The sequence below is a fragment of the Pristiophorus japonicus genome, chromosome 4 (genome assembly GCF_044704955.1).
Source record: "Pristiophorus japonicus isolate sPriJap1 chromosome 4, sPriJap1.hap1, whole genome shotgun sequence".
Classification (NCBI taxonomy): domain Eukaryota; kingdom Metazoa; phylum Chordata; class Chondrichthyes; family Pristiophoridae; genus Pristiophorus; species Pristiophorus japonicus.
Window position 1 is genome coordinate 312,614,791 of NC_091980.1, and position 18,072 is coordinate 312,632,862.

Genomic DNA, 18,072 nt, shown 5'->3' on the forward strand with positions numbered 1-18,072 from the left:
CCGAAGAAGCCTTGGCGAGTTGCTGCAGTGTGTCTTGTAGATGGTACACACTGCAACCAGGGGACGCCGGTGGTGGAGGGAGTGAATGTTTATGGTGGGGGATGGGCTGCTTTGTCCTGGATGGTGTCGAGCTTCGAGTGTTGTTGGAGCTGCGCTCATCCAGGCAAGTGGAGAGTGTTCCATCACTCCTGACTTGTGCCTTGTAGATGGTGGAGAGGCTTTGGGGAGTCAGGAGGTGAGACACTCGCCGCAGAATACCCAACCTCTTACCCGCTCTTGTAGCCACAGTATTTATGGGGCTGGTCCAGTTAGGGTTCTGGTCAATGGTGACCCCCAGGATGTTGATGGTGGGGGATTCGGCGATGGTAATGGTGAATGTGAAGGGACAGTGGGTGGTTAGACTCTCGCTTGATTAAGGTAGCCATTGCCTGGCAGTTGTGTGGTGTGAATGTTACTTGCCATGTATCAGCCCAAGCCTTAATGTCAAGATTCATCTCATTTTGCTGTATTGTGGGACCTTGGTGTGCTTGAAGGTTAGCTGTCAGGTTTGCAGTTTCTATGCATCAAGTGTAATCCATTGGTTGTACAGTGCTCTGGGATGTCCTGAGGATATAAGTGAAGGTTCTTTCTTTTGTGAGAGCAATATAAAAAACAGAGGGCTTTAGAATGATTGCTGCTCTGTCAGTGAATCTTTGCAGATTCTTTTAGTTAATCACATCCTTGTACTTTAAAAGTGACTACTGCTCCGTGAGGTACTGAGCCATGTATTACAGAAAGCCTGATTGGTGGTGGTGGGCAGGAAATGATCTTGGTTCCTGCTCTGTTAGTTAACATGCAGGTGGAGCAAGCAGTTGGGAAGGCAAATGGTATGTTTGCCTTTATTGCAAGGGGATTGGAGCAAGGAGGTCTTGCTGCCATTATGTCGGAGACAGTGATCTGACCAGCACCGCCCCTTCCATTCTCTAATTAATCGCTGAGCCCTGGAACATGGTGGGTCGCCCCGACCTGTGTGAGAACACCACCGCAGGTTGGGCTATAAATAGAGCTGCAGCGCTGGGCCCTGGAACATTGTGGGCGGAGGTGCGGCAAATGAGGGTACGGGGCCCAGAAGAGGCAAAGGCCTAGAGGCAGCACGGGTCAGCCCACATTGCGATGTATGCGCGCACTAGGTCCGTGCAGCAGAGCAGCTCTCCAGTCGTCCTGGTTCAACCCTTGCCACTGGACCAAGGCCTGGCTCTGTCAAGCCCCGTGTGGTGGCTGGTGTGCAACGGCCACCCCACGTTAAAAAAACCCACGCACAGGCATCTTCCATCCCCTCAATTGGAGTTCAGGACTGAAACATCGGGTCCTTCATTGAAACATCTGTGAACTCTCGTGGAAACAAGTCATCCTCGTTCGAGGGACCACCTGTGATGATGTGGTGAGACCACATCTGGAGTATTGTGTACAGTTTTGGTCTCCTTACCTAAGGAAGGATATACTTGCGTCGGTGGATTGATTCCTGGAATTAAAGTGCTGTCCTACAAGGAGAGATTGAGTGAGCCTATATTCTCCAGTTTAGAATGAGAGGTGATCTTACTGAAATGTATGAAATGATTTGGGCTTAACAGGGGAGATGCTGAGAGGCTGCTTAGCCTGGCTGGAGAGCCTAAAACTAGGGGGCTTAAGGGGTCGGCCATTTAGGACTGAGATGAGGAGGAACTTTTTCACTCAAAAGGTTATGAATCTTGTAATTCTCTACCCCATTGCTCAGTTGTTGAGTATATTCAAGACAGATCGCTAGATTTTTGGGCACTAAGGGAATCGAGGGACATGGGGATCGGGCAGGAAAGTTGAGTTGATTTAGAAATTCAGGCATGATCTTATTGAATGGTGGAGCAGGCTTGAGGGGCTGTATGGCCAATTCCTGCTCCTATTTCTTATATTCTATATCCTGGAAATTCTTCTGTAATGTCAACATGCATAGGGGTAGACGCAGAGAAGATGTTTCCACTTGTGGAGAAGTGCAAAACTAGAGGGGCATAAATATAAGATCATAGACTGGTTACAGTATAGAAACATAGAAAATAGGTGCAGGAGTAGGCCATTCGGCCCTTCGAGCCTGCACCACCATTCAATAAGATCATGGCTGATCATTCACTTCAGTACTCCATTCCTGCTTTCTCTCCATACCCCTTGATCTCTTTAGCCGTTCGGGCCACATCTAACTCCCTTTTGAATATATCTAACGAATTGGCCTCAACAACTTTCTGTGGTAGAGAATTCCACAGGTTCACAATTCTCTGGGTGAAGAAATTTCTTCTCATCTCGGTCCTAAATGGCCCACCCCTTATCCTTAGACTGTGACCCCTGGTTCTGGACTTCTCCAACATCTGGAACATTCTTCCTGCATTTAACCTGTCCAATCCCCTCAGAATGTTATATGTTTCTATGAGATCCTCTCTTATTCTTCTACATTCCAGTGAGTATAAGTCTAGTCGATCCAGTCTTTCTTCATATGTCAGTCCTGCCAACCTGGGTATCAGTCTGATGAACCTTCGCTGCACTCCCTCAATAGCAAGAATGTCCTTCCTCAGATTAGGAGACCAAAACTGTACACACTATTCCAGGTGAGGCCTCACCAAAGCCCTGTACAACTGCAGTAAGACCTTCCTGCTCCTATACTCAAATCCTCTCGCTATGAAGGCCAACACATGCCATTTGCTGCCTTCACCGCCTGCTGTACCTGCATGCCAACTTTCAGTGACTGAAGGAGACCATTCAGCCTGTTGAGTCCATGCCGGCTCTCTGCATGAGCACTTCAGCCAGTCCCACTCCCCGGCCCCTTCCACGTAGCACGGCAATTCTTTTTCCTCCAGGTACTTACCCAATTCCCCATTGAAAGCCACGATTGAGTCTGCCTCCATCACCCTCTCGGGCAGCGCATTCCAGATCCTAACCACTCGCTGCGTAAAAAGCTTTTCCCTCATGTCGCTTTTGGTTCTTTCAATCACCTTAAAGATAGTCACTAATAAATCCACTAAGGAATTTAGGAGAAACTTCTGTACTCAGAGCTTCCACAGGGAGTGCTTGAGGTGAATAGCATAGATGCATTTAAGGGGAAACTAGATACACACATGAGGGTGAAAGGAATAGAACAACAACAACTTGTATTTATATAGCGCCATTAACATAGTGAAACGTCCCAAGGCACTTCACAGGAGTATTATAAGACAAAAAATTTGACACCGAGCCACATAAGGAGAAATTAGGTTAGGTGACCAAAAGCTTGGTCAAAGAGGTAAGTTTTAAGGTGCGTCTTGAAGGAGGAAAGAGAGGTTTAGGGAGGGAGTTCCAGAGCTTAGGGCCCAGGCAACAGAAGGCACAGCCACCAATGGTGGAGCAATTATAATCAGGAATGCTCGAGGGCAGAATTAGAGGAGCGCAGAGATCTCGGGGGGGGGGGGGGTGGGTGGGGGTTGTGGGGCTGGAGGAGATTACAGAGATAGGGAGGGGCGAGGGCCATGGAGGGATTTGTAAACAAGGCTGAGAATTTTGAAATTGAGTCGTTGCTTAACCGGAAGCCAATGTAGGTCAGCGAGCACAGGGGTGATGGGTGAGCGGGATTCGGTGCGAGTTAGGACACGGGGCGGTTGAGTTTTGGATCACCTCTAGTTTACGTAGGGTAGAATGTGGGAGGCCAGCCAGGAGTGCGTTGGAATAGTCAAGTCCAGAGGTAACAAAGGCACGTAGAAGGATGGGGTGAGATGAAGTAGGGTGGGAGGAGGCTCGTATGGAGCATAAACATCGACGCGGAACAGTTGGACTGAATGGCCTGTTTGTGTGCTGTACATTCTGTGCTATTTTATGCTCCGAAGGAACAGATGACTTTCAAATCTGTGAATATTTTTTAAGGACTCCAGCTGAACAAGGCACAAATTTGAAACATCTTCTACCCTCTGCCTTCATGATTACAAAAGAAATGCAAACCAGCCTTTGCTTCAGCCCCCGATCACATTCCACTGTTGGCTTTTCATTCGTTTTGAAGAGAATTTTTCTTAATTGGAGAAATTGAAATTCCACAAGAGCAGTGAGGTTTATGCTTGGGAATAGGGATCATGCAGTTTTAATGAGACTGGAAATCGTTTGCACTGAAGCGCGGGAGGAGCTGAATGACAAAGATTCGCAAAACGACTATCTGCTAAAGTTCTTTCCAGGCTTTTTTTTGAACGCGTCGGTGAGAATCGTTTGAAGGGCTTTAGCATCCAACTAACGGGACTGCAGCCTTCGTGAGGCTCTGGAAAATCATCCAGCTGCCCTACCCGACGTACAGCAGGAGAAGGTGGAGAGTCTGTGCTGAGTGGTTGGGCAGGATTCCAGAGACTTGAGCTCAAAAATCTAGGCTGACATTCCCAGTGCAGTGCTGAGGGAGTGCTGCACTGTCAGAGGGGCAGTGCTGAGGGAGTGATACACTGTCGCAGGGGCAGTACTGAAGGAGCGCCGCACTGTCGCAGGGGCAGTACTGAAGGAGCGCCGCACTGTCGGAGGGGCAGTATTGAGGGAGTGCTGCACTGTCGGAGGGGCAGTACTGAGGGAGTGCTGCACTGTCGGAGGGGCAGTACTGAGGGAGTGCTGCACTGTCGGAGGTGCAATACTGAGGGAGTGCTGCACTGTCGGAGGGGCAGTACTGAGGGAGTGCTGCACTGTCAGAGGGACAGTACTGAGGGAGCGCCGCATTGTCGGGGGGGCCGTTTTTCGGATGAGACGTTAAACCGAGGCCCCGTCTGCCCCCTCAGGTGGACGTAGAAGATCCCATGGCACTATTCAAAGAACAGGAGAGTTATCCCCGGTGTCCTGGCCAATATTTATCCCCCAATCAACATAACACTAAGACAGATTATGTGGTCCTTATCACATTGCTGTTTGTGGGAGCTTGCTGTGCGCAAATTGGCTGCTGCGATTCCCACATTACAACAGTGACTACACTCCTGAAGTAGTTCATTGTCTATAGAAACATAGAAAATAGGTGCAGGAGTAGGCCATTCGGCCCTTCGAGCCTGCACCATCATTCAATGAGTTCTTGGCTGAACATGCAGCTTCAGTACCCCATTCCTGCTTTCTTGCCATACCCCTTGATCCCCCGAGTAGTAAGGACTACATCTAACTCCTTTTTGAATATATTTAGTGAATTGGCCTCAACAACTTTCTGTGGTAGAGAATTCCACAGGTTCACCACTCTCTGGGTGAAGAAGTTTCTCCTCATCTCGGTCCTAAATGGCTTATCCCTTATCCTTAGACTGTGACCCCTGGTTCTGGACTTCCCCAACATTGGGAACATCCTTCCTGTATCTAACCTGTCTAAACTCATCAGAATTTTAAACGTTTCTATGAGATCCCCTCTCATTCTTCTGAACTCCAGTGAATACAAGCCCAGTTGATCCAGTCTTTCTTGATATGTCAGTCCCGCCATCCCGGGAATCGGTTTGGTGAACCTTCGCTGCACTCCCTCAATAGCAAGAATGTCCTTCCTCAAGTTAGGAGACCAACACTGAACACAATACTCCAGATGTGGCCTCACCAAGGCCCTGTACAATTGTAGCAACACCTCCCTGCCCCTGTACTCAAATCCCCTAGCTATGAAGGCCAACATGCCATTTGCTTTCTTCACCGCCTGCTGCACCTGCATGCCAACCTTCAATGACTGATGTACCATGACACCCAGGTCTCGTTGCACCTTCCCTTTTCCTAATCTGTCACCATTCAGATAATAGTCTGTCTCTCTGTTTTTACAACCAAAGTGGATAACCTCACATTTATCCACATTATACCGCATCTGCCATGCATTTGCCCACTCACCTAACCTATCCAAGTCACTCTGCAGCCTCATAGCATCCTCCTCGCAGCTCACACTGCCACCCAACTTAGTGTCATCCACAAATTTGGAGATACTACATTTAATCCCCTCGTCCAAATCATTAATGTACAATGTAAACAGCTGGGGCCCCAGCACAGAACCTTGCAGTACCCCACGAGTCACTGCCTGCCATTCTGAAAAGTACCCATTTACTCCTACTCTTTGCTTCCTGTCTGACGACCAGTTCTCAATCCATGTCAGCACACTACCCCAATCCCATGTGCTTTAACTTTGCACATTAATCTCTTGTGTGGGACCTTGTCGAAAGCCTTCTGAAAGTCCAAATATACCAATCAACTGGTTCTCCCTTGTCCACTCTACTGGAAACATCCTCAAAAAATTCCGGAAGATTTGTCAAGCATGATTTCCCTTTCACAAATCCATGCTGACTTGGTCCTATCATGTCACCTCTTTCCAAATGCGCTGCTATGACATCCTTAATAATTGATTCCATCATTTTACCCACTACCGATGTCAGGCTGACCGGTCTATAATTCCCTGTTTTCTCTCCCTCCTTTTTTTAAAAGTGGGGTTACATTGGCTACCCTCCACTCCATAGGAGCTGATCCAGAGTCGATGGAATGTTGGAAAATGACTGTCAATGCATCTGCTATTTCCAAGGCCACCTCCTTAAGTACTCTGGGATGCAGTCCATCAGGCCCTGGGGATTTATCGGCCTTCAATCCCTTCAATTTCTCCAACACAATTTCCCGACTAATAAGGATTTCCCTCAGTTCCTCCTTCTTACTAGAACCTCTGACCCCTTTTATATCCCGAAAGTTGTTTGTGTCCTCCTTAGTGAATACCAAACCAAAGTACTTGTTCAATTGGTCTGCCATTTCTTTGTTCCCAGTTATGACTTCCCCTGATTCTGACTGCAGGGGACCTACGTTTGTCTTCACTAACCTTTTTCTCTTTACATATCTATAGAAACTTTTGCAATCCGTCTTAATGTTCCCTGCAAGCTTTTCTCGTACTCCATTTTCCCTGCCCTAATCAAACCCTTTGTCCTCCTCTGGTGAGTTCTAAATTTCTCCCAGTCTCCGGGTTCACTGCTATTTCAGGCCAATTTGTATGCCACTTCCTTGGCTTTAATACTATCCCTGATTTCCCTTGATAGCCACGGTTGAGCCACCTTCCCTTTTTTATTTTTATGCCAGACATGGATGTACAATTGTTGTAGTTCATCCATGCGGTCTCTAAATGTCTGCCATTGCCCATCCACTGTCAACCCCTTAAGTATCATTTGCCAATCTATCCTAGCCAATTCACGCCTCATACTTTCAAAGTTACCCTTCTTTAAGATCTGGACCATGGTCTCTGAATTAACTGTTTCATTCTCCATCCTAATGTAGAATTCCACCATATTATGGTCACTCTTCCCCAAGGGACCTCGCACAACGAAATTGCTAATTAATTCTCTCTCATTACACAACATCCAGTCTAAGATGGCCTCCCCCCTAGTTGGTTCTTTGACATATTGGTCTAGAAAACCATCCCTTATGCACTCCAGGAAATCCTCCTCCACCGTATTGCTTCCAGTTTGGTTAGCCCAATCTATATGCATATTAAAGTCACCCATGATAACTGCTGCACCTTTATTGCATGCACCCCTACTTTCCTGTTTAATGCCCTCCCCAACATTACTACTACTGTTTGGAGGTCTGTACACAACTCCCACTAACGTTTTTTGCCCTTTGGTGTTCTGCAGCTCTACACCTATATATTCCACATCATCCAAGCTAATGTCCTTCCTAACTATTGCATTAATCTCCTATTTTACCAGCAATGCTACCCCACCTCCTTTTCCTTTTATTCTATCCTTTCTGAATGTTGAATATCCCTGGATGTTGAGTTCCCAGCCCTGATCATCTTGCAACCACGTCTCTGTAATCCTAATCACATCATATCTGTTAACATCTATTTGCACACTTAATTCATCCACCTTATTACTGATACTCCTTGCATTAAGACACAAAGCCTTCACGCTTGTTTTTTTTAACACCCTTTGTCCTTTTAGAATTATGATGTAGTGTGGCCCTTTTTATTTCTTGCCTTTGTTTACTCGGCCTTCCACTATTGCTTTTTACCTTTCTACCATTTGTTTCTGACTCCATATTAATTCGCCCTGTCTCGCTGCATAGGTTCCCATCCCCCTGCCATATTAGTTTAAACACTCCCGAACTGCATTAGCAAATGTTACCCCCAGGACATCAGTTCCAGTCCTGCCCAAGTGCAGACCGTCCCTTTTGTACATATCCCACTTCCCCCAGAACTGGTTCCAATGTCCCAGGAATTTGAATCCCTCCCTCTTGCACCACTGCTCAAGCCACGTATTTATTCTAACTATCCTGCTCCCTCTACTTTGATTAGCACGTGGCACTGGTAGCAATCCAGAGATTACTACCTTTGAGGTCCTGCTTTTTAATTTAACTCCTAGCTCCCTAAATTCTGCTTGCAGGACCTCTTCCCGCTTCTTACCGATATCGTTGGTACCTACATGTACAACGACAACTGGCTGTACACTCTCCCTCTCCAGAATGCTCTGCAGCCGCTCCGAGACATCCTTGACCCTTGCACCAGGGAGGCAACATACCATCCTGGAGTCTCGGTTGCGGCCATACCGGGATCGGCCTCTGACCCTCCCCCCCCCCCCAGTGCCAGGATCGCCCTCTGACCCCCCCCCCCCTCCCCTTACCGGGATCGCACTCTGACCCCTCCCCTTAGCGGGATCGCCCTCTGCCCCCCCCCCCCCCCCCGTACCGGGATCGCACACTGACCCCCCTGTATTGGTTTAAACCATTCACTACAGCCTCTCATTTCCACTTCACAAGATTCTTTATTTTGTTAGTTTAACAATTTTTTGTCATGACTTTTCCTTAAAATGAAAAGACGCTTCAAATGTGTCGTCCGATCAGTGGACCTTTAGCAGCACTTAGTGAGTGGGGCAGTGGAGCCTGCTGTTCTGATACAATACTCCGGGGAGTCTTTAATAGATGTGCAGTGTGCAGTAAGCTACATCTGGGGCGAGGACAGGGAACCAATGCGCGACCACGAGATAATGGCATTCGATTCTGCTGCAGGGCTGCAGTTAATCTTTCCTCGCTTTTATATTTTCCCAGATATTCTTATTTTCTACATCTCTGCAGAAAATGTTCAGTAGCCGAGTGACTGATGCATTCTTTAATAACTCCCATAGCTTCTAATATAAAGGTAACTTGGAGCACTGTGCCCAGTTTAAGTCTCCATATTGCAACAAGGATATGGAGGCACTGGGGAAGGTGTAACCAAGATTTACAAGAATAATATCAGAAGTTGAGAGATTATATCTGTCAGGAAAGCTTGAACAGGCTGGGCTCTTTGCCCCTCAATCATCTCATTTCAAGAGAAATGTTTCCTGTCATTTTTTGGGTGTGCTGGCCCTTTAACGGACTGCGCGATTCATTCAATTTATCCGACGCACTCTGTTATCACCATTGTAAAGCCGGTGAGCAGCCTGCGCGGGACCTCCAGACCGCTACACGAGCACGCAGCTTAGCGGGAACGTTGCTAAAGGATGACCTTATAAAGGTCTTCAAAATTATGACGGGGTTTGATAGGGTAGACTTGGAGAAGCTGTTTCCACTTGCAGGAGGAGACCAGAACTCGGGGCCATAAATATAAGATGGTCACCAAGAAATCCAATGGGAAATTCAGGAGCAACTTCTTTACCCAGAGAGTGGTGAGAACGTGGAACCTGCTACCACAGGGAGGGGTTTATAATTGACCTATTACCTACAAATAAAATAAGCTTGCAGAACATACATTTTAATACAGAGATGAATTTAAGGGAAGTGAGATAAGTACAGATGGGAGAAGGGAATAGAAGGCTTATGCTGTTGGGGAAAGATGAAGTACAGTGAGAGGATGCTCTTGTGGAGCATGAAGACCGACACGCTCCAGGTGTGCCGAATGGCCTGTACCTATTCTATATATAAACCCCCCTGAACCCCTCGATTAGATCCCAGCCTGTAACTCACTCCCGAGTATCTTTTATTCTATATATAAACCCCCGAATCCCTCGATTTAGATCCCAGCCTGTAACTCACTCCCGGGTATCCGTTATTCTATATATAAACTTTCCGAACCCCTCGCTTAGATCCCAGCCTGTAACTCACTCCCGGGTATCTGTTATTCTATATATAAACCCCCGAATCCCTCGATTAGATCCCAGCCTGTAACACACTCTCGAGTATCTGTTATTCTATATATAAACCCCCCCGAACCCCTCGATTAGATCCCAGCCTGTAACTCACTCCCGGGTATCCGTTATTCTATATATAAACCCCCCGAACCCCCCTGATTAGATTCCAGCCTGTAATTCACTCCCGGGTATCTGTTGTTCTATATATAAACCCCTCGATTAGATCCCAGCCTGTAACTCACTTCCGGGTATCTGTTGTTCTATATATAAACTTTCCGAACCCCTCGCTTAGATCCCAGCCTGTAACTCACTCCCAGGTATCTGTTATTCTATATATTAACCCCCGAATCCCTCGATTAGATCCCAGCCTGTAACTCACTCCCGGGTATCGGTTATTCTATATATAAACCCCCGAACCCCTCGATTAGGTCCCAGCCTGTAACTCACCCCCGGATATCTGATGTTCTATATATAAACCCCCCCCCGAACCCCTCGATTAGATCCCAGCCTGTAACTCACTCCCGGGTATCTGTTCTATATATAAACCCCCGAACCCCTCGATTAGATCCCAGCCTGTAACTCACTCCCGGGTATCTGTTACTCTATATATAAACCCCCGAACCCCTCGATTAGATCCCAGCCTGTAACTCACCCCCGGATATCTGATGTTCTATATATAAACCCCCCCCGAACCCCTCGATTAGATCCCAGCCTGTAACTCACTCCCGGGTATCTGTTCTAGATATAAACCCCCCAAACCCCTCGATTAGATCCCAGCCTGTAACTCACCCCCGGGTATCTGTTATTCTGTATCATCATTATAGGCAGTCCCTCAGAATCGAGGAAGACTTGCTTCCACGCAAACAAAAAATGAGTTCTCAGGTGACTGTACAGTCCAATACAGGAATTACAGTCTCTGTCACAGGTGGGACAGACAGTCATTGAAGGAAAGGGTGGGTGGGGAGTCTGGTTTGCAGCACGCTCCTTCCGCTGCCTGCATGCTCTTGGCGACGAGACTCGAGGTGCTCAGCGCCCTCCCGGATGCACTTCCTCCACTCAGGGCGGTGTTTGGCCAGGGACTCCCAGGTGTCGGTGGGGATGTTGCATTTTATCAAGGAGGCTTTGCTATATATAAACCCTCCGAACCCCCCGATTAGATCCCAGCCTGTAACTCACTCTTGAGTATCTTGTTCTATGTATAAACTACCGGAACGCCTTGCTTAGATCCCAGCCTGTAATTCACTCCTGAGTATCTGCTGTTCTATTTTTCACAAATGGAATAAATTTGCTGCCTGAGTTTTTGAAGTGCGTTCTGTTCTCGCTCTCGCTCTAGAAAATGCTGACTGTGCATTTCCTTTGAGGAAAGCCCCTTCTGGCAGGATCAGTGCGCACCATAATGGGGCCGTTTAAAAACCTGGCTCTCTTCAAAAGCAACTCTGAGTCTAATCCCTTCTCGGTGTACGGCTTGGATTTCAAAACAAGGTAAGGTCCTGTTGTACCTGCAGCTGGGCTGAAGCTGTGTTTCAATTACTGTGATATTTCACTGCTGTCCCCTGGAGCATGGGCCCAAAGAAAGAATCGGACTCGCTACACCTGCTCCGAATTAATCATCAGCCCAGCCCATTCACTGAGGCACTGACATCAATAGGAAGCACTTAGATATTGAAACTCCCAATCTGCACTGTACAAGGAATCCCCTGTCTTGCACGGTACAGGAAATTCGCCCCTGCCACGCCCCATCCTTTCCCCTCCCAAAATTAATGCCAATTTTTAAAAAACATTTTTGGCTAATTTTACTGGTGGTGGAAGTATTGATATTTTCGCTAATTTTTTATTTTTATTTTTGAATGATCAACAGGATGTTGGGTGGCCAGTTCCTTCACGGCTGCTGGTTCCAATCTTGTGTGTGCTCTGACCTGTTGTCGCACAGTTCCCCGTCGGATCTCGATCTCTCAGTGCCTTGCGCAGCGTGTTACCGAGCCTTACATGTACCCAGTCTTTGCTGAGTTAACCGATCTCGCATTGGGTTTTCTTTTTATTCGTTCTTGGGATGTGGGCGTCGCTGGCAAGGCCAGCATTTATTGCCCATCCCTAATTGCCCCTTGAGAAGGTGGTGGTGAGCCGCCGCCTTGAACCGCTGCAGTCCGTGTGGTGAAGGTGCTCCCACAGTGCTGTTAGGGAGGGAGTTCCAGGATTTTGACCCAGTGACAATGAAGGAACAGCCGATATATTTCCAAGTCAGGATGGTGTGTGACTTGGAGGGGGACGTGGAGGTGATGGTGTTCCCATGCGCCTGCAGCCCTTGTCCTTCTAGGTGGTAAAGGTCGTGGGTTTGGGAGGTGCTGTCGAAGAAGCCTTGGCGAGTTGCTGCAGTGCATCTTGTAGATGGTACACACTGCAGCCACGGTGCGCCGGTGGTGGAGGGAGTGAATGGTGAAGGTGGTGGATGGGGTGTTAATCAAGCGGCTGCTTTGTCCTGGATGGTGTCGAGCTTCTTGAGTGTTGTTGGAGCTGCACCCATCCAGGCAAGTGGAGAGTATTCCATCACACTCCTGACTTGAGCCTTGTAGATGGTGGAAAGGTTTTGAGGAGTCAGGAGGTGAGACACTCGCCGCAGAATACCCAGCCTCTGACCCGCTCTTGTAGCCACAGCATTTATGTGGCTGGTCCAGTTACGTTTCTGGTCAATGGTGACCCCCCCCCCAGAATGTTGATGGTGGCGGGGTTTGATGATAGTAATGCTGTTGAATGTCAAGGGGCAGTGGTTAGACTCTCTCTCTTGTTGGAGATGGTCGTTGCCTGGCACTTGTGTGGCGCGAATGTTACTTGCCACTTATCAGCCCAAGCCTGAATGTTGTCCAGGACTTGCTGCATGCGGGCATGGACTGCACCATTATCTGGGGAGTTGTGAATGGAATTGAACACTGTGCAATCATCAGCGAACATCCCCATTCTGACCTTATGCTGAAGATGGTTGGGCCTCGGACATTTCCCCGAGGAGCTCCTGCAGCAATATCCTGGGGCTGGGATGATTGACCTCCAACAGCCACAACCATCTTCTTTTGTACTCAGTATGACTCCAGCCAGTGGAGAATTTTCCCCTGATTCCCATTGACTTCAGTTTTACTAGGGCTCTTTGGATAGCAGTGGGGACATAGTGAAGAGTTTAGACAGAGTAAATAAAGAGAAACTGTTTCTAGTGGCTGAAGGGTCGCAAAAGAGCCAGAGGCGAAATGAGGGAAAATGTGTTCACGCAACGAGTGGTTAGGACTTGGAATGCACTGCCTGATAGCATGGTGGAAACAGATTCAATAGTGGCCTTCAAAAGGGAATTGGATAAATAATTAAATGAGGAAAAATTTCATGAATATGAGGAAAGAGTGGGGGAGTGGACTGACTGGTTTGCTCTTCGAAAGAGTTGGCGCAGAAAGAAATGGCCTCTTTCTGTGCTGTACTAGTCTATCATGTTTGCCTTCAGTTTGCCCTTGGAGAAACCAGCCAGTGTTCCTCGTCCTGAACCCTATCCGGTGGTCCTGTTTAGAAAGTTAGCGTGTGAATGAGGCATGAGAACAGTGTTGGCTCGACCTTGATAGCCCAGGGTGGGTGGGCCGGCCCACACTCAGCTGTGGAGGATCCCACTCGAAAATGTCCAACCAGGCGAAGCATTGGAGTGCAGCCAGTACCTGTGAAATCATATAGGGGCCGTGTCACTTTCCATGGCCTTGCTCCTCCCTGTCTCTGCAACCTCCCTGTCTGTGATGTCTCTGTGACCTCCCTATCTCTGTGACCTTCTCGAGCCCGACATCCCTCCGAGATCTCTGTGCTCGTCCAATTCTGGCCTATTGTTCATCCCCAATTATAATTGCTGCACCATTGACGACCGTGCATTCAGATGTCAAGGCCCCAAGCTCTGCATTTCCCTCCCAAAACCTCTCCGCCTCTCTACTCCCTCTCTCATCTAAGATGCTTCTTAAAACCTACCTCTATGACCAACCTATTGGTCATCTGTCCTTTGGCTCGGTGTCAAATCTTTAGTCTGATAATGCTCCTGTGAAGCGCCTTCCTGCATTAAACGGGCTACATAAATAGAATTTGTTGTTGATTGAAACCACCCAGCTGAGCAAACACTGGGTCCCGTTAGACCTTCAGCACATGAATTGAAAATGTTTTTTTATTCTTTCTCCTTGCAGGAGCTGATCCTCAGAGAGGTGAACTGGACCTGAATGGCATCGATGACAGTGAAATCGATAGGGTAGGCTCCTTCTGCAGCCATTATGACTGGAAATATGAGATTGTAGATCACCTTATGTACAAAAAGAAAGGGTATAACAAAAGCAGTTCTCTCGCCATCTGCACGACGTAGTCATCGGAGAATCTGGTTTCAGCACTGTAATCACATTTGATGGTCTCTCTTTTTGTAGGCACTCATTTGGGAAAAGTAACTTTATATAATAGTTTATTGTTACTCATTCAAAATCCTATATCAAGATGTGACTGTGCAGTGTGCTAGGAATGCTGGCTTTTCATCTCTGGGAGCTGACTTCTGGTCTAGCCTGAGCAGATGAGGAGTAAATACTTATATGTACGCACTCTGACCCGCGTACTCCCCGTCCCGCCTCTCGCTCTCCCCCCTCCCGCACTCTGAATTTAACCCGTGCTGTACCTGTCCTGGGAGTGTTTGATGGGACAGTATAGAGGGAGCTTTACTCTGTATTTAACCCATGCTGCACCTGCTCTGGGAGTGTTTGATGGGACAGTGTAGAGGGAGCTTTACTCTGTATCTAACCCCGTGCTGTACCTGCCCTGGGAGTGTTTGATGGGACAGTGTAGACGGAGCTTTACTCTGTATCTAACCCGTGCTGTACCTGCCCTGGGAGTGTTTGATGGGACAGTGTAGAGGGAGCTTTACTCTGTATCTAACCCCGTGCTGTACCTGCCCTGGGAGTGTTTGATGGGACAGTGTAGAGGGAGCTTTACTCTGTATCTAACCTGTGCTGTACCTGCCCTGTGAGTGTTTGATGGGACAGTGTAGAGGGAGCTTTACTCTGTATCTAACCTGTGCTGTACCTGCCCTGGGAGTGTTTGATGGCACTGGGTAGGAGTACGAACTCGCTAGCATTCACATCCGTCACATGAGGAGCATTATATATTATGTGGAATGATTCATTCTCTTGGTTTACATCTTTACAATGTCACTGGGAGATGTTGAGTTTTGATAGCATGGTTTGTGGCAGTGCCAGGGCACAGTGATGCAATGAGCCTTTTCTATTGTGACTGCCCACTTAGTGAGATGGCAGTAGTGGTGAGCAGTTGACCAGATAGGAAAAGGTAAATCAGCTGGAGAGTCTGCTCCTCCCACCCATTATTGCACCTCCGAGCAGCTAGTTACCATTCCAGAATTGGCAGAGGTCTGTATGCAGATCACTTACCTGCTACTCGGCTGCCCCTATCCTGACTTGCACCATTCCTGCTCTCTCATCACCACTGTGTTTGCTGACCTATATTATCTCCCCTGCCAGCATCGCCTCAGTGTTAAAATTCTCATCCTTGTGTTCCTATCGCCCCTCCCTAGCTCTGTAATCTCCTGCAGTCCTACAGCCCTCTGGGATCTGTGCACTGCTTCAATTCTGGCCTCTTGAGCATCCCTGATTTTAATCGCCCCACCATTGGCGGCCGTGCCTTCAGCTTCCTGGGACCTAAGCTCTAGAATTCCCTCCCTAAACCTCTCTGCCGCTGTAACTCCTTTAAGACACTTCTTAAAACCTATGACTTTGACCAAAGCTGTCCTTGTGTGGACCGGTGTCAAATTTTGTTTGATACGCTCTTGTGAAGCGCCTTGGGACGTTTTACTACATTAATGGCACTATATGAATGTAAGTTGTTGTAGTAGGTTGATGGGACTTTGTAACAGAATCACACCAAACGCCTGCTGGTGACATGCCTTGATTTATCTGTCAGAAGGGAGGCAGGAAGCAAAGGGTAATGGTTGAAGGATGTTTTTGTAACTGGAAGGCTGTTTCCAGTGGGGTTCCACAGGGCTCAGTGCTGGGTCCCTTGCTTTTTGTGATGATGAGGAAGAAAGCTGCGGACTGCAGGAGGATATCAATCAACTGGTCAGGTGGGCGGAACAGTGGCAAATGGAATTCAATCCGGATAAGTGTGAGGTAATGCATTTGGGGAGGTCTAACAAGGCAAGGGAATACACATTAAAGAATGTTGCCTTGACTGGAGAATTTTGGCTATGAGGAAAGATTGGAGATGCTGAGTCTGTTTTCTTTGGAACAGAGGAGGCTGAGGGGAGACCTGATTGAGGCCTCGTTGAGGCTAGCTCATTGAATGTATTCAAGTCACAGATAGATAGATTTTTAACCAATAAGGGAATTAAGGGTTACGGGGAGCGGGCGGGTAAGTGGAGCTGAGTCCACGGCCAGATCAGCCATGATCTTGTTAAATAGTGGAGCAGGCTCGAGGGGCTAGATGGCCTACTCCTGTTCCTAATTCTTATGTTCTTATGAGGCATATAAGGGGCCTGGATAGAGTGGATAGGAAGGACCCGTTCCCCTTGATAGAGGGGTCAACAACCAGGGGGCATAGATTTAAAGTAATTGGGGGGAGGTTTAGAGGGGATTTGAGGGGAAATTCCTTCACCCAGAGGGTGGTGGGGGGTCTGGAACTCACTGCCTGAAAGGGTGGTAGAGGCAGAAACCTTCACCACATTTAAAAAGTACTTGGATGTGCACCTGAAGTGTCGTAACCTGCAGGGCTACGGACCGAGAGCTGGAAAGTGGGATTAGGCTGGATAGGTCTTGGTCGGCCGGCGCGGACACGATGGGCCGAATGGCCTCCTTCCGTGCCGTAAATTTCTCTGATTCTATGAAATTCCATTCTAATGGCGGAGGCTCGAGTGCAGCGTAAAGCCCAGCATGGACTGGTTGAGCCGAATGGCCTGTTTCTGTGTATTCCATGTAATGTGGCCCTATCACATGAGGCTTCAGCACCGAGTTGCCAGGATGAGCATTAGCACTGATTGTGCCTTGTGCTTTTTCGTGCAGTATCTGCTGACTGAGAAAGAGGTGGAAATGAAAACCGAGCTGTGGCTGAAGGAGAATGCAGACTACCTGAAAGAACAAAAGGGTGAGTGGGCCCGAGGAGGGCGAGAAGGAACAGGCGGGATGGGGGCAGTACGTTTCTAAGGACTCAGGTAGAACAGGGAAATCTGCGTCACGCTCCCGTTTCAAATCAAACCGCGCCATCGGTAACCACCCAGATTAAATCGAGTTCGAGCCCAAGTGCCATCCTAATGCTCCGCTCCCGAAATAAAAGCCGAGCTGGCCGCAGGTTGGGCAGCATCTATAACGAGGCCGAGCCCCCTCCCCACCACAACCTCGGCTCGAATGTTTCCAGACGTTGACGGGCTGATTGTCCCCTAGCGCGCGCGCTCACATTTTCAGCAGCTCCTTTTTATCTCCGCCATCGGTTTAATAAAAGCTGTGTCAGCTGCAGTGTGGTGATTTTTATTCAGTTTTTGGTGGGGGGGGGGAGCGGCTAGACAACATCTGCACACTCACGGTATGGAATAAGTAAAGAGCTGCGTGTTGGTGCTGAGGATCTGGCAGCTGAACACGACTCTGCTCAACCCACAGAGAATGGTCACGCTTACTCAAGCGATGACAATATGGATGAGGGAGGCCACTTGACTTATTCATAGGAGGTTTTAAAAAAAAAAAAGGCAGCGACCTTCATCCAACTGTTAAACCATCCCAGGGTTTGTGTGTCTCGATGGTCAGTATAGTCGGGGACCTGATCCATTATGGTGTCGGCCGTGGCTCAGTGGGTCACACTCTCGTCTCCCTCAGAAGAGCGTGGCTTCGAGTCCCACTGCAGGGATTTGAGCCTATAATCTAGACTGACACTCCCAGTGCAGTATCATCATAGGCAGACCCTCAGAAACGAGGAAGACTTGCTTCCACTCTTAACATGAGTCCTTAGGTGGCTG

General features: G+C 48.2%; 1 protein-coding gene across 5 annotated transcripts in view; it reads left to right on the forward strand.

Annotated features, from left to right (window-relative positions):
- The window catches only part of brf1b (BRF1 general transcription factor IIIB subunit b), a 409,723-nt gene that overhangs the window by 280,992 nt on the left and 110,659 nt on the right, over window positions 1–18,072 (forward strand). For all 5 annotated transcript variants that reach the window (XM_070879697.1, XM_070879698.1, XM_070879700.1 and 2 more), the window contains 2 exons: window positions 14,267–14,328; window positions 17,129–17,210. In XM_070879697.1, coding sequence (XP_070735798.1) covers window positions 14,267–14,328; window positions 17,129–17,210 — 144 coding nt within the window. The remainder of the gene's footprint in view (window positions 1–14,266; window positions 14,329–17,128; window positions 17,211–18,072) is intronic.